Here is a 13,846-nt window from a genome sequence, read left to right on the forward strand (position 1 = left end):
GCACACTACCACATTAGTGCTGGACGAAAGGACATCGCACTTAGAGGAAGGAGGGAAAGATAAGTAGTTAATGGAGAAAAAGTGCGAGAAATAAAAATAGAATGGAACCATGTTAAATTGGGAATTGTGGCAATTGATTATGGAGAAAGATGTAAAGAGACGGGAAGGAAAAAAAGGTTCTGGGATGTTCTTCCAATGCTTTGCATTGCAAGTGTTTCCAGTGCTTAAAAAGGCAGAAGTTAGCTAAGCAGGATCCGTATTGAAATTAGTGTCAGCAGAGGAATAAAGGCCGAGAATTACATAGGAATAGTTATTAACACTACATTAGGAGGGATCATTAGTGTCAGACTATGGGATGATTAATAAGAAAAAAGCGACAATTATTGACGATTCTAGGAGACAGTGGAAGAGCTTCTCCCAACATCGGGTGTAGGTCGGCACTACATGAATGGCAATACACAAGGCTCTGCTGGCCAATCAATGCATATCATTTCTGTAAAAACACTTAATAGCGGCATTATCGGACCCAGCTGGGGGTCACTTCCATTGTTTGAGTAAAACGGAAAATACAATATAAAAAAATAAAGGTTGGCCCCTGGGACCTGACCGCAGGCTCATATTCAGACATTCAGCCCCTATTTGGGCTTCACAGTGTTAAGAGCAGAATTTTCTGTGTTTTGGGACTTTTCTTCTTTTTTTGCACTCACGAAACGTTCTTTGGCAATGAAGTGGTTGCCAATGGGAACAAGTGACACCAGGGACGCAGAGCGTGGGACACGGAGACCAGCCGCACTATTGACCTCTCTCACTGGAAATTATTTTATTAAGATCATTTCCTTGCCAGGAAGACTTTCTTTTACCAAACACAGCCAGGTCGGGGTATAGATCTCCTCCTGTTCTGTCTCAATCCCTTGCTCCAAGGCCAAGTTTATGCCCCTCCTAATGAGTACAGCAGAATAACATGGAGCAGAGTAATGTGACATTTGCCAAGTTAAAACAAATAATTGCTCTTGTATTGAAGAAGCTTTCCCGACAAAAACGTTATGCCCCTAAACCTTTGTATATATAACTATAGCTATCTATTACTTGCTGATGGCCGTCTCTCCCAGTTTTCAGCGCGGTTCCAGTCCTCTTCTGGGTCACATTAGGGCTTCTCATCTTCACTGGATGACGTGGTCGCAGCGCTGCAATTTTCACAAACGTAATCCTACAGACTCATAACGAGACTCCATAGACTTACAATGCGGACACGTGATCTGGCAAATAGGATTTGAAGTCAATTGACCCAGAAGAGGACAAGCATGGCGGGAGAAACTGGCGACAACGGTAAAAGTACTTTAATAAAACTATCACATAAATCAGGAATAAAATTTGTCGGCAACACGTCTTCAAGTTCACTTAAAATAACAGCTAAATAGCCACCATGAATTAATTTTCCTGCCGGGTAGAATAGCTGCCGCCTATACTCTGATCAATGCCCGGCTGTCTGTAGCCATGGAAGGGTAATCATTCCACCATGCACATTTTACAACACAGACTAGCTTCATTTATGGCCCATATTATGGCTGCGACACCCAGACCTTGCATGGTTTTACTACATATAAGTAGGGTTGTGGTTTATGGGGGCAGATTTAAAAGGTTCCTGGTGGTTGGGTTGTTGCAGCCATTATATATATACCGCAGTCTGAGAAAGGCCAAAAAGGTTCCAGTAACCTTCCTTAACCCCTTCCTAACAGGTGATGCACATATTCCACTTTTCTTGATTCTTGATTTTCTTGAACCATCAGCATGGTTCCAAACCACAATTTATGGCACAAAATTATAAGCCCTTGTACGGCTATGTCTACAGAAAAATAAAAATGGTTATGGGAGATAGGGGAGGAAAAAGAAAATGAAAAATTTGCCATACCAGAAAGGGGCAAAATGCCAAGAGATAAGCAAAAAGGAAAGGCCGTATATCATGGTCTGAATATGGATCGCAGTGCCTGGACAGACGGCGGTGTTTGAGATAAAAATGCTAAGTCCGTTGTTTTCCACCAGGTGGCGCTATAGGTGGTTTCATTGCGTAGCGCATGGCTACTTTACTATACCTAGACACCACTTCTATGCCTATAGCTGCCGCCGTTCTCAAGTTAAATGACTGTGGACAGGATATGGGTGGACACACTGTATATGCCTTTGAGGCTGTAAGGTCAGATCATGAGATAGCCAGTCTATCCGGTTAACATTACGGATACAGAGAAAAATGGCTGCCCTATCCAGGCCTAAAGCTGCTGCAGTATTTGGAATATTGGCCTTAAAAGGAACTGTCACCAGGTTTTTGCCACCTATTCTCAGACCAGCATGATGAAGGAAAAGAGATCCCGATTCCAGCGACGTGTCATTTACTGGGCTTCTTAGTGTAGTTTTTATAAAGTTTCTGCATGCAGTCCTGAATATACATGAGCTCAGCAAGTGACATCGCTGGAATCAAGGTCTCAGTCTCTACATTACGCTGCTCTCAAATGGGGAGCAAAAACCTGCTGACAGATTCTTATTATTGAAGCGGGTCTCAACCCCACTTATAGTGTCCATGTGTGAACTTGGCATGGGTACAACATCAAGGTCTTTGCAGCCCTCAAATAACCACATTGCCATGGAAAAAAAAAATCAGTGTTAAATAGATAGCTACTTTGAGTTCACTCAAGCTTCTCACAAGGCGGCTTAAGAGGAGGTTGGGGGCGAAGGGTTTTGAAAATATTAAAAATGTGGTTGCCCATTTATTTACCCCTTAAACCACCCTCATCATTCCCTAAGTGTAGCACTATAAAAACCCTACTGAGAGAAAAAAGCCCTAACTGTGCTTATCTAAAAGACATCTGTAAGAAAAAAAAAAAAAAAAAAAAATCGCTACACATCTTTCAAACAGACCGCAAACCTACCAGAAAAGCCGCTCCAAGCCCTCTCTCTTGTAGGCCTATGAAGTAATAATGAGTCAATCCAATGTGAGAAATCTACAATAATGACTAAGCGTCTGCGCTCTGAAGGGCTCCGGCTGTAGGAAACTTCCAGGAACTGCACCGCTGACCCCATTCCTGTCCTCTGTAAATAAAAAGCAACTCCAAGCTGCCAAAAACAAACCGCAATCACCTCTCTGCTATACATCAGCTCATACAGAGGCCTTTTCCAAGCTCGAAGAATGATTTACTATGAATAAAGTTAGTATTCTGGCCAATGTTGCACATCAGTTTACACGGATGTCTAGAGCCAAACATCAATGCAACATCTGGAGACTGAGCCCACGACACTAATGTGCCACGGAGAACCGATGTAGGAGGATGCCCCTAGGAGATCAGGTTATTAAATCAATGGCATCAGATTGGGGTAGAAAATGAAAGGGCAGCAGTTAGTACACCGGAAACAGAAAATAAAGAAAGCATGCAGGAGAATCATACATAAACACACGCAAGAGAAGAATCAGATCAATATCACGAGACGAACCACATAGTAAATCATAGTACACAAGCACTTATAGAGGTAACCTGCAGAGGGAAAAGACAATCATACACAATGTGTCACTTTACATGTCTGATGACAGAAATGGGGCAAATAGTGACATTACTGGCAGTACAGCATGTACCAAGAGGTAAGAAGATTCTGGCCCTAAATAGGACAGCCGAGCGGATGCCAGCCCGTGACGTGCCAATGCTGAGACTGAAATTTAAGCTTTGGCAAATTTCACACGGTTTTCTCGGGGCACGCTGAACTAGGAACAGGTCTCCGATTTCAGGTGCTGATGTAATATCTGTCTCTGGAGAAGGTCTGGCCTTCCACTGATACCCTGCACTTCATATGGCCACAGTATAGGAAGCCAGTGGCACCAACAGTCCTGGATCTACAAGACACAGTAGGGAACAAAATATTCAATAATGAACCTGCAGATATATAATATCTGTAGGATAGACTATCAACTGAGACCATCGCTTCCACTAGAGGTCCATCAAGAGTGCAAATCTGGACACCATAAAGGCACTATTCACCACTCGTGAGACCACAATGTTTGCTGATAACATCCCAGTGTGCACCCATTCAGCACCAGCACCCGCTCCCCTATAGTGGGTTCGGTTTTTCGGCACCATGCAATAGTTGTATCCTGGGGCCATGCCTTCAAAAGGCAACTAAAACCTCTGGACCCCTCTCATCTCGAGAGCTGCTCACTTCTGTATCAGACGTGAGTGGTGCCAAAGACATAACTGGCATCTTGCCAAGATGTGTGTATGTCGGCAGGTATCATCCCCATGTCCTGTTCAGGAGACTCATCAGATAGCCTCTTAAGAAGGGTTTGTGCAGTGGCCTACATCTGACAGTTCTGGGCCTGGAGAGATACTTTTTTGTGCGTGTCATACAGGCTAGATGATGAGGTGACCATCTAATGTCTGGGAGGTATCTTTGAAGGGTTTGGCAACTGTCCTGGTTGGAGTAAAGCGGAGTCTCCCCCAAGATCAGATAAAACAGAAAAAAGCTGCAGAAAGCCTATTACAGTGCGCATTCACCGTTTTTTCCATCAAACATTTTGATGAATTTTGTAATTTATCTGCTGATAAGGGCTCATTTTTGGTCCAGAGCTCCAAATCCCCCTCCAGAGAGTCATTTTTGGTCCAGAGCTCCAAATCCCCCTCCAGAGAGTCATTTTTGGTCCAGAGCTCCAAATCCCCCTCCATAGAGTCAACCAAGTTAAATGATGTAATTACTGCCTTCAGCCACCACATGGGGGTGCTGAACAGCTCATACTGTACCTCACACTGTATGCCATGCTCCCTCTAGTGGTGACTGCAGGCATCCAGAATGTTCTCATTTACCTAGGTGTGTAGTGTACTGCCAGAAATGGGGAAAATGCCATAACCAGATAGGAAGGAAGAAAATTAGTTCTCCCAACTGCACCCACTTATTCAGTATTAAAAAGGCAAACTTCAAATTACCTGCTTTCTGGAGACACATTTACAAGTCATACACAGAAAACATTTTTTTTTTGCATACTGATGCGCTTACCTTCTCCAGTTATTATCAGGTGGAGGGGAGAGATAAACCGATCCATATGGAGAGCTGTCACAGTGATTCATAGTATAGGAAAAGCAGATGACCAGCGGTAACATTTCACATGACATGATATACTGCTACGCTCTATGGTTTGGTTGGCATCTCAGACACAATCCAGGCCCCTGCAGAAGCGCGGCAATGACTTCCAGAACCTAGAGCCGGGGCTAGGAATGTAGAGCGCCATTTACTAGAGCTAATCTTGAATTACTGCCAGTAACTAAATCTGCGCTAAGCACCATCGCTGAACAAAGCACAGGATTGTAGGGATTCGAGAAATACAAATGAAGAGCCCAAAATGATTTCCAGCGATTAATGGAATAATAAGCAGGTCCCTTAAATTTAACTAATTCACAGTCAATAGTCTGCAGCACAGGAAGAATGCGCCTCTGTACTCTGCGGCTCTGCCGACCTTATCACATGTAATGGATATTTACAAACTAAATTTCCCATCTCTGGATATCTGGCGCCATGTGGGCTACTTAATAGGAATATAACCTTGTAACACTAGAGGCAGGGAACTGGGAAAGACCTTGTGCGGCACTTATCGCAACGAGCAGTCAGGGCTATGGGTGAGCCTGGGGTTCATGCTGCCGGCTGGTAGGACAGAGCGCCTTCACAGGCACGGCATGCAGATCCCCGACAACGCTGCAACCACTCATCATATTTCAGTGCTCATCACTGAAATATGGGCATAGGTTCAAAGAAGAATTCTTCATTCTCCAATAACCTAAAATACTAAAACGTCCTCTGTTGTCAGGGAGGACACCAAACATGGCAGATACTCTCCAGCAGAAGGGATTCCTCATCAGATTTAATCCAATACAAAAGAAACCAAAACCGAGGCTGTCAGCACTGGAGACAACTGTATGCTTACGACAAGGGCTGAGCGAATCCGAACTGTAAAAGGCTGATCCGGAACTGGGGAAAATAATTGAAAAATAAATAAAAAAAAAAAACAGAAATAAAACAGTTTAATACTTACAGAGACTCAGTGTCATGGCGGCACACTGCTTCCGGGTCACGCATTCCCTTCCTGTACTGTGCATTTATACACACAGCATTCCGTGTTTTCTCCGGCGACCGGCCGTCCTCTCGTCTGCGATTGGTTGTAGGCAGACATGCCCAAAGTCATCGAGGCTCAGGCATTGTCTGCACAGCCAGCGGTCGTGTTCTATGGCCGCTGGCTGTTATGTAGCAGAGCTGAAGTGGCATGGGACCTTGTGTGGAGTACGCCAGACCTGCAGGGTGTTGGGGGTTAATAAAGAGGTGAAGGAGGGTGTGTTTTGTACTTTATTCCAAATAAAGGATTTTTCTCTGTCGGTTTATTTACAGGTTATTGTGATGCAGGTATCTCAGAGGCCTGTGCCATCACTAACCTAGGGTTTAGTAGCAGCTGTGCGCTGCTATCAACCCCTCATTACTCTGATTGGCACCACTTCAGGCCAATGGGAAGAGCTGGTATAGCACCGTGATTGTCACATCTAATAGATGTGGCAATACCGGGCGGCTGTGGGCTTAGAATACCAGCCCCCAGCCGGCTTTATCTTGGCTGGGGATGAAAATTAGGGGGAGGGGAAGGGGGGAGGGTGAAGAGACGCCTATAGTTTTTTTTTAATTTTAGTTATTTAAATGAAAAAAAAAAAAAAACTGCATCACCGCCACAGCCAACACACTTCTGACAGGAGCGTGCATGTGTTTCAAGTTACATACACGCTCATGTTCAGAGAGTGGCAGGCCGGGTGCTGTCATGCCAGACTCGCACGAGTCGCTCACTGCATGACCGGCACAGCCGCACACACTTCTGACAGGAGCGTGCATGTGTTTGTCTACATGCACATTCACCATACTGACCCGCAGACACTTGCACTGCTTTCCCCGCCCACCGGCCATCCTGGCACCAGTGACTGGTTGCAATCAGCTGACACTCAGGGTGAGGGTGCGTCTAACTGCAACCAATTACACACGCCGGTGGGCGGGCAAAAAAATGAATACTGAATTGTTGGCTCCGGAAGAGAAAAGCGTGACCCGGAAGCAGTTTGCTGCCATTACACAGCATCGGGTGAGTACACAGACCTTTAGGAAAGCTGGCAGTAATCTCTAAAAGTGCAATAAATATAAATTCATAAATCTAACCTAAAATGTAAATACCAGTCCTTAAACGTTTGTAACAAAAAGAAACTAGATCTCCATGTCCTGATTATCTCCATATTTAACTTAGAGAAGTGACTATGGTAAAAATTAGTATTGCTTGGTCTCAGTTGAAGAAAAGCATGGGTAGGAGTAAATGCTGGAAGCAGCACCAGCAAAAGTTGGCTAATGTCAAGTCTACACTCCAAGCAAGTCTGCAAAATGCAGGAGAGCACACAATCTACCGTATGTTGTTGGACTGTACTAAAACCATCACCGTATATGCTGCAATTTTATTCCACATGGATATTTGTTTGGAAAAATTGCTCATGTGAACCAGTACATAGATGGCACTGCCCAGTGATCCGGACTATGTAGGGCTCATTGTGCATATGAGCCAAAAGATTTCATCTGACCTTAGCCTAGACTGGAAGCCTTCCCCACAATACTGGACACTGCAATGAGACCTGGTCATTACCCCTGTAAATACATGCAGAAACTATGAAGAAAAAAACAAAACAAAAAAAACAAAACAAAACTACAACACTACTAATTAAAATAGAACAAACCGCTACTAAACCTTTCCTAAAATTATGGGGGTGGGGGGGGGGGGGGACTGACACAAAGTGGATCCATTTATCCATTGGTGTTTATAATATATATATATATATATATATATATATATATATATATATATATATATATATATATATATATATATATAATAAATAAATCCTGCAGCCTCCTATGACAAGGACCAGATTTCCTTCCAGCACGGAAGAGGTTACATGCAAGAACCAACAAACATATTGTAAACCAGGCAGGAAGGAAGAGTTTACTGAGTGAGTGCATTCCCTCTAAGGACTCCAGCTGTGATGCAGGGATTAGAGCGACTTGTACAAACAAGGAGTGTCTTTACCAATCCATATTTCATCTTTTCAGAAAAATACACTCCCCCTCACTGCTATGTCAACACGGGCTGCAGATTGTGTTTGGTCTCTGAAAACATTGCAAGAGCTACAGTAGTGTTCTGCAAATTTACACCATCTAAAGACAATTGGCCCTACCACTTAAAGGGAATCTGTCACCAGGCTTTTGCCACCTAATCAGAGCAGCATAATTTTGGCAGAGAGATCCTGATTCCAGCAGTGCGTCACGAAGGCTGCTCTCACATCAGCGTTATTTTGCTGGAAAGCCGGATCACAATGGAATCGCGGCAAGATAAGGTCACATGGGACCGCATCTGACCTGATCTTGCCGCAATTCCATTGAACTGTATTGAACTGTGCCTCATCTGTGCCGGATCCGACTTTCCGGCAAAATAACGCTGATGTAAAGCCGGCCTTACTGGGCTGCTTAATGTAGTTTTGATAAAATCACTGATTGCACATCATTAGAGGACTACTTTGCGTGCTGACAGGTAGTCATACTCATGAGCTCTGTATAACGGCTACATCTGCAGCAGAGAAAACATTGATTTTATCAAAATGACAGCAAACAGCTCAGTAAGTGACACATTGCTGGAACCAGGGTCTCCGTGTCTACATTATGCTGCTCTCAGTTGAGGAAGCAAAAACCTAGGGACAGATTCCCTTTAAATACAGGTGGGTTGCAGCTACACAGAGCGGAGCTCGTCACTTAACAGTCTGTTCATGGTGACTGTATCCAGACGATGTACTGCTTGCAGAAAATTATATCCAACTTATAATGATTTGCGCCAAATGACAAGCCCGGCTTTGCTACAGAACAAAGCGAAAAAGAAAAGTACATATTCAACTAATGTGTTTGATTATCCCCTTCAACACAGAGTGGGCTGGCAAAGGCAAGCTATGCACCGATTAGTGTTGTAGGCCATGGGCAGGGAGCCATAAGATTCACGCTCAGAAACCAGATCCAACTATTGGTGGCAAATTAACCCCGTTCAAAGTGGCATTCACCTTGGAAGTCAAGGGCACTGCCACATATCTGATCCTAGCAACATTACTTAGCACTATTTTAAAATTTTAATAGAAGGAAAGAAAAAAAATGAACAGCAGCCGCCGCAAAAGCAGCAAGAGCAGCAGCAGCCGCCGCAAAAGCAGCAAGAGCAGCAGCAGCAAGAGCAGCAGCAGCAAGAGCAGCAGCAGCAGCAGCAGCAAGGGCAGCAGCAGCAGCAAGAGCAGCAAGAGCAGCAGCAGCAGCAAGAGCAGCAAGAGCAGCAGCAGCAAGAGCAGCAGCAGCAAGAGCAGCAGCAGCAAGAGCAGCAGCAGCAAGAGCAGCAGCAGCAAGAGCAGCAGCAGCAAGAGCAGCAGCAGCAAGAGCAGCAAGAGCAGCAGCAGCAAGAGCAGCAGCAGCAAGAGCAGCAGCAGCAGCAAGAGCAGCAGCAGCAGCAAGAGCAGCAGCAGCAGCAAGAGCAGCAGCAGCAGCAAGAGCAGCAGCAGCAGCAGCAAGAGCAGCAGCAGCAGCAGCAAGAGCAGCAGCAGCAGCAGCAAGAGCAGCAGCAGCAGCAGCAAGAGCAGCAGCAGCAGCAAGAGCAGCAGCAGCAGCAGCAAGAGCAGCAGCAGCAGCAGCAAGAGCAGCAGCAGCAGCAGCAGCAAGAGCAGCAGCAGCAGCAGCAGCAAGAGCAGCAGCAGCAGCAGCAAGAGCAGCAGCAGCAGCAGCAGCAAGAGCAGCAGCAGCAGCAGCAGCAGCAAGAGCAGCAGCAGCAGCAGCAGCAGCAAGAGCAGCAGCAGCAGCAGCAGCAAGAGCAGCAGCAGCAGCAGCAAGAGCAGCAGCAGCAGCAGCAGCAAGAGCAGCAGCAGCAGCAGCAGCAAGAGCAGCAGCAGCAAGAGCAGCAGCAGCAGCAGCAAGAGCAGCAGCAGCAGCAGCAGCAAGAGCAGCAGCAGCAGCAGCAGCAAGAGCAGCAGCAGCAGCAAGAGCAGCAGCAGCAGCAAGAGCAGCAGCAGCAGCAAGAGCAGCAGCAGCAGCAAGAGCAGCAGCAGCAGCAAGAGCAGCAGCAGCAGCAAGAGCAGCAGCAGCAGCAAGAGCAGCAGCAGCAAGAGCAGCAGCAGCAAGAGCAGCAGCAGCAAGAGCAGCAGCAAGAGCAGCAGCAAGAGCAGCAGCAGCAGCAAGAGCATTTTTTCCTCTTTTTGAAAATTTTCATTTTTAAGAATATTGCTGTTGTGTCAAAAGTCCTGAGCCCCAGCTGCAAACATTATGCCATTGCTTTATATATATATATATAGGAAGAAAACGTATACCAACCACATGCAGCCAAATGTTTTGGGGTTTTCTTCTTTCTATATGAGGGTTCAGTGAAGAAACAGAAAATCTCTTGAAGCACGACCACCCATTCAACACTTTTTTTTTTTTGAATAATGAAAAGATTAAAACTATAGTGGATCTAGCAAAAACAGTGTAAAAATAATACCTTCGATTTACTCTGGATCAGCAATGGTTTTAATCTTTTTTGACTAAAGAAGAGTCTTTCTATATCAGGAGGTCGTGCTTCACGAGACTTTCTAGGCTTCTTCACTGATCGCTGTTCTCAGCCTTGCTTTCTGCACCCGCAGCGATCACGTCTGATTAAGCCATGTACACAGTTGTGGTATGTTATCAGTTTTCTTTCTAGTTCTCTGGCTATAGGAGGGTTCTTTTACATAGAAAAAGTGGGGGAGAAGAAAAAAAAAAAAAAAAAAAAAAAGTAAAGCGCCACTCGCCAACTGCCCAAGAGCTGAATATGTGCAGACAGTATGAATCCATACTTCGATGAAAACTCCGGGTCATCTGACCAACATGTTTTACAAGTCTGTGCAGAAGAATAAGAAGCTACCTTTCCCTAGAGCGAGGACATTCCCCGGCACCTTGTCTTTAGCGGCTGTACCTGCTGGACGTGCAGCATTCCTGCAGCTGCCACCGACAAACATCAAAGCTCTCACCGTCTGAAAATGACTCCAAGTCAAGCAGACAAATCTTCACTTCTACAAGAGAAACAGCCACAGAACGTAAGGGTGCTTTACACGCTGCGACATCGCTAGCGATCTAGTTAGCGATGTGACATGCCAGATCGCAGATGCTATCTGCCGAGATCGCGCATAGGTCAATTTTTATAGCGCCGGTCGAATGTGCGATCTAGCGTGTCATATCGCGAACGATATCGCTATTGATGTCGCAGCGTGTAAAGCACCCTTTACTGTCCTCACCGTCTAGGAGGGAAGCAGAGAGCGGTACAAGCCATGCGAAAACTTGGCTTCCAGCTCTGGAAAGGAAGAGTGCAGACAAGTACCACTTACACAAGTGGCTGCTGGAACCTCTTCTGCCATCATCTTTTTCAGTTTAATTTTCTTTTCTTCTGCTGAGTAGTGCGACATGCTAATTAATACAACGCGGCAAGCAGAAAATGGTTGTGTAATCGCCTTGAAGTGGCAGCCCTGCAGTGGCGTATCCTGAAGCTTGAGGGTCCCAATGCAAACCCTCCAAGAAGTCCGTGAATATTACAGGTTTTTCATAGGAATGGGCCAAAATGACCTCCGTGGGCTCCTGGACTCTGGTGCATTTGCAGCCCATACACCCTTTCCCGTTACGTCCCCGCAGCCAATATGTACTATAGTAAGAACCTTTCCCTATAGAGTTCCTACAGGTCATACACACCCGCAACACGGGTACGCCATGTTGTGCTTGTATACATATCACCATCATATAATCCGCTGTTCATAACAATAAAAGGTGGCCTCGGGCTATCTAATTTTACATCAAAAAAACACCAGAATGGAATTAACCCCTTCACAATGGGGCCAATTTTTGTTTTGAGTTTGCTTTTCCCTCCCCTTCTTCCCACAACCATAACTCTTATTATTCTGTCATATCAGAGCTTGTTTTTTTGCAAGACAAGATGTACTATTGAATGACCCCATTCACTTTACCACACAGTACTTACTGTAAGACAAGGGGAAAAAAAATCCAAAATGGGAAGAAAATTGTGGGAAAAAAATAATTCTGACATTCTTCTTTGGGAATAGTATTACAATGTGCATTTTGTGGTGAAAAGGACCTCGGAATAGGATTCTTATCAGTATGATCATGGCGATACCAAACGTCCAGTTTTTTGTTTTGTTTTCTTAACCACTAAAATAACTTAAGATTGCAAAAAATAAATAAATAAATACATTTGGGGGAGCTTGCATTGCGATTTTAAAAAGACCCATAACAATTTGATTGATGAAGCCATGTGATGCTTCCTTTTTGCAGGGCGAGACAGTTTCTTAGGCCAAGTTCACATTTCCGTTGTTTTGCATCAGTCACATGCGATGCTTGACGCATGTGACTGATGCGTTGTACAACGGATGACAAAATAATTTCTTTGTCGGACTCCGTTGTGTGCGGGGGGCGGAGTTCGGGAGGCGGAGCTGAGGACGTCAGTGCCGCGGTCTGCATGGCTGGGGACAGGTGAGTGTGTGTGTGTGTCTACATGCGTGTGTACATGCGGAGTGCGCGAGGGGGCGGAGCCGAGCGGGCCGTGGAGCTGAGGACTTCAGTGCCGCGGGGACTGCAAGGCTGGGGACAAGTGTGTGAGTGTGTGTGTGAGTGAGTGTGTCTGAGTGTACACATGCGGCGTGCGGGAGGGGCGGAGCCGAGTGGTGAAGTGTCGGCCTTCTTGCACACGTATCCAGGGTAAATATCCGGTAACTAAAAGCAAAGCACTTTTTGCTTGGTTACCAGATATTTAATCTTGGATACCAGCATACACCGCTTAGCGCGGGCTCCCTGCACCTGTAACCACTGTAAATATCGGGTAACTAACCAAAGCGCATTGCTTGGTTACCCGATGTTTATCCTGGTTACGGGGGCAGGGAGCCAGAGAGCGCATGCGCAGCAAAATCCTACAGATCGCGCTGCTCAAAAAACGTTACAGGTTGCATTGCTCCAGCCCGGCGGTCAGTTAAAAAACGACTGACCGCGACGCAGCGGATGCAACGCAGCATCATCAGTCACAATCCGTCGCTAATAGAAGTCTATCGGGAAAAACAGGATTCCTGCAAAATATTTTGCAGGATACCGTAATTCCTCAAGGCCACGGGTTGTGACTGATGCAAAACAACAGAAGTGTGAACTTAGCCTTAATATCATATTGGGATAGATCTGGTTTTGATCGCTCGTTACATTTTTTTTTTTAGGCAGAGAGTATAGGCTTTTTCATTTTACTTGAGGAAAATATGGAATAAGAAGGGGCTGTCCTAATAGTGGACAAACCCTTTAAATCTCGCTTTCAGAGTTTGACAACAGGATTTTCCAGGTTAGGCTGCTTTCACACATCCGTTTTTTTCTGAGTGGCACAATACGGCGCTTTGCAGAAAAAAACGCAACCGTTTTTTTGCCGCCGGTTGCGTTTTTTTCTGCATAGACTTGTATTAGCGCTGTATTGTGCCGCATGGCCTTGCGTTGCGTCCGTTTTTTGCCGGATACGGCATATTTAGCCCATGCGGCAGCTGGATGGAACGTTGCGTGGCACTTTTTTTGTGCGGCAAAAAAAAAAAAAAAAAAAAAAGCATTGCGCGATTTACAATGCAAGCCTATGGACGCCGGAAGGGGTTTTTTGCACTGCGCATGCTCAGTATCAAGCCGCATACATCAAAAAACAGATGGGCCCCGCATGGAAAAACGTATGCAACGGATCCGTTTTTTTCGC

At 45.5% G+C, this 13,846-nt stretch overlaps 1 protein-coding gene across 3 annotated transcripts in view; it reads right to left on the reverse strand.

Moving 5' to 3' along the window:
- Positions 1 to 13,846, reverse strand: part of CRTC3 (CREB regulated transcription coactivator 3) — a 191,417-nt gene that overhangs the window by 80,905 nt on the left and 96,666 nt on the right. For all 3 annotated transcript variants that reach the window (XM_075345866.1, XM_075345865.1, XM_075345863.1), the window contains exon 4: positions 5,029 to 5,090. In XM_075345866.1, the coding sequence (XP_075201981.1) occupies positions 5,029 to 5,090 (62 nt within the window). The remainder of the gene's footprint in view (positions 1 to 5,028; positions 5,091 to 13,846) is intronic.

The sequence above is a fragment of the Anomaloglossus baeobatrachus genome, chromosome 4, assembly GCF_048569485.1.
Source record: "Anomaloglossus baeobatrachus isolate aAnoBae1 chromosome 4, aAnoBae1.hap1, whole genome shotgun sequence".
NCBI lineage: Eukaryota > Metazoa > Chordata > Amphibia > Anura > Aromobatidae > Anomaloglossus > Anomaloglossus baeobatrachus.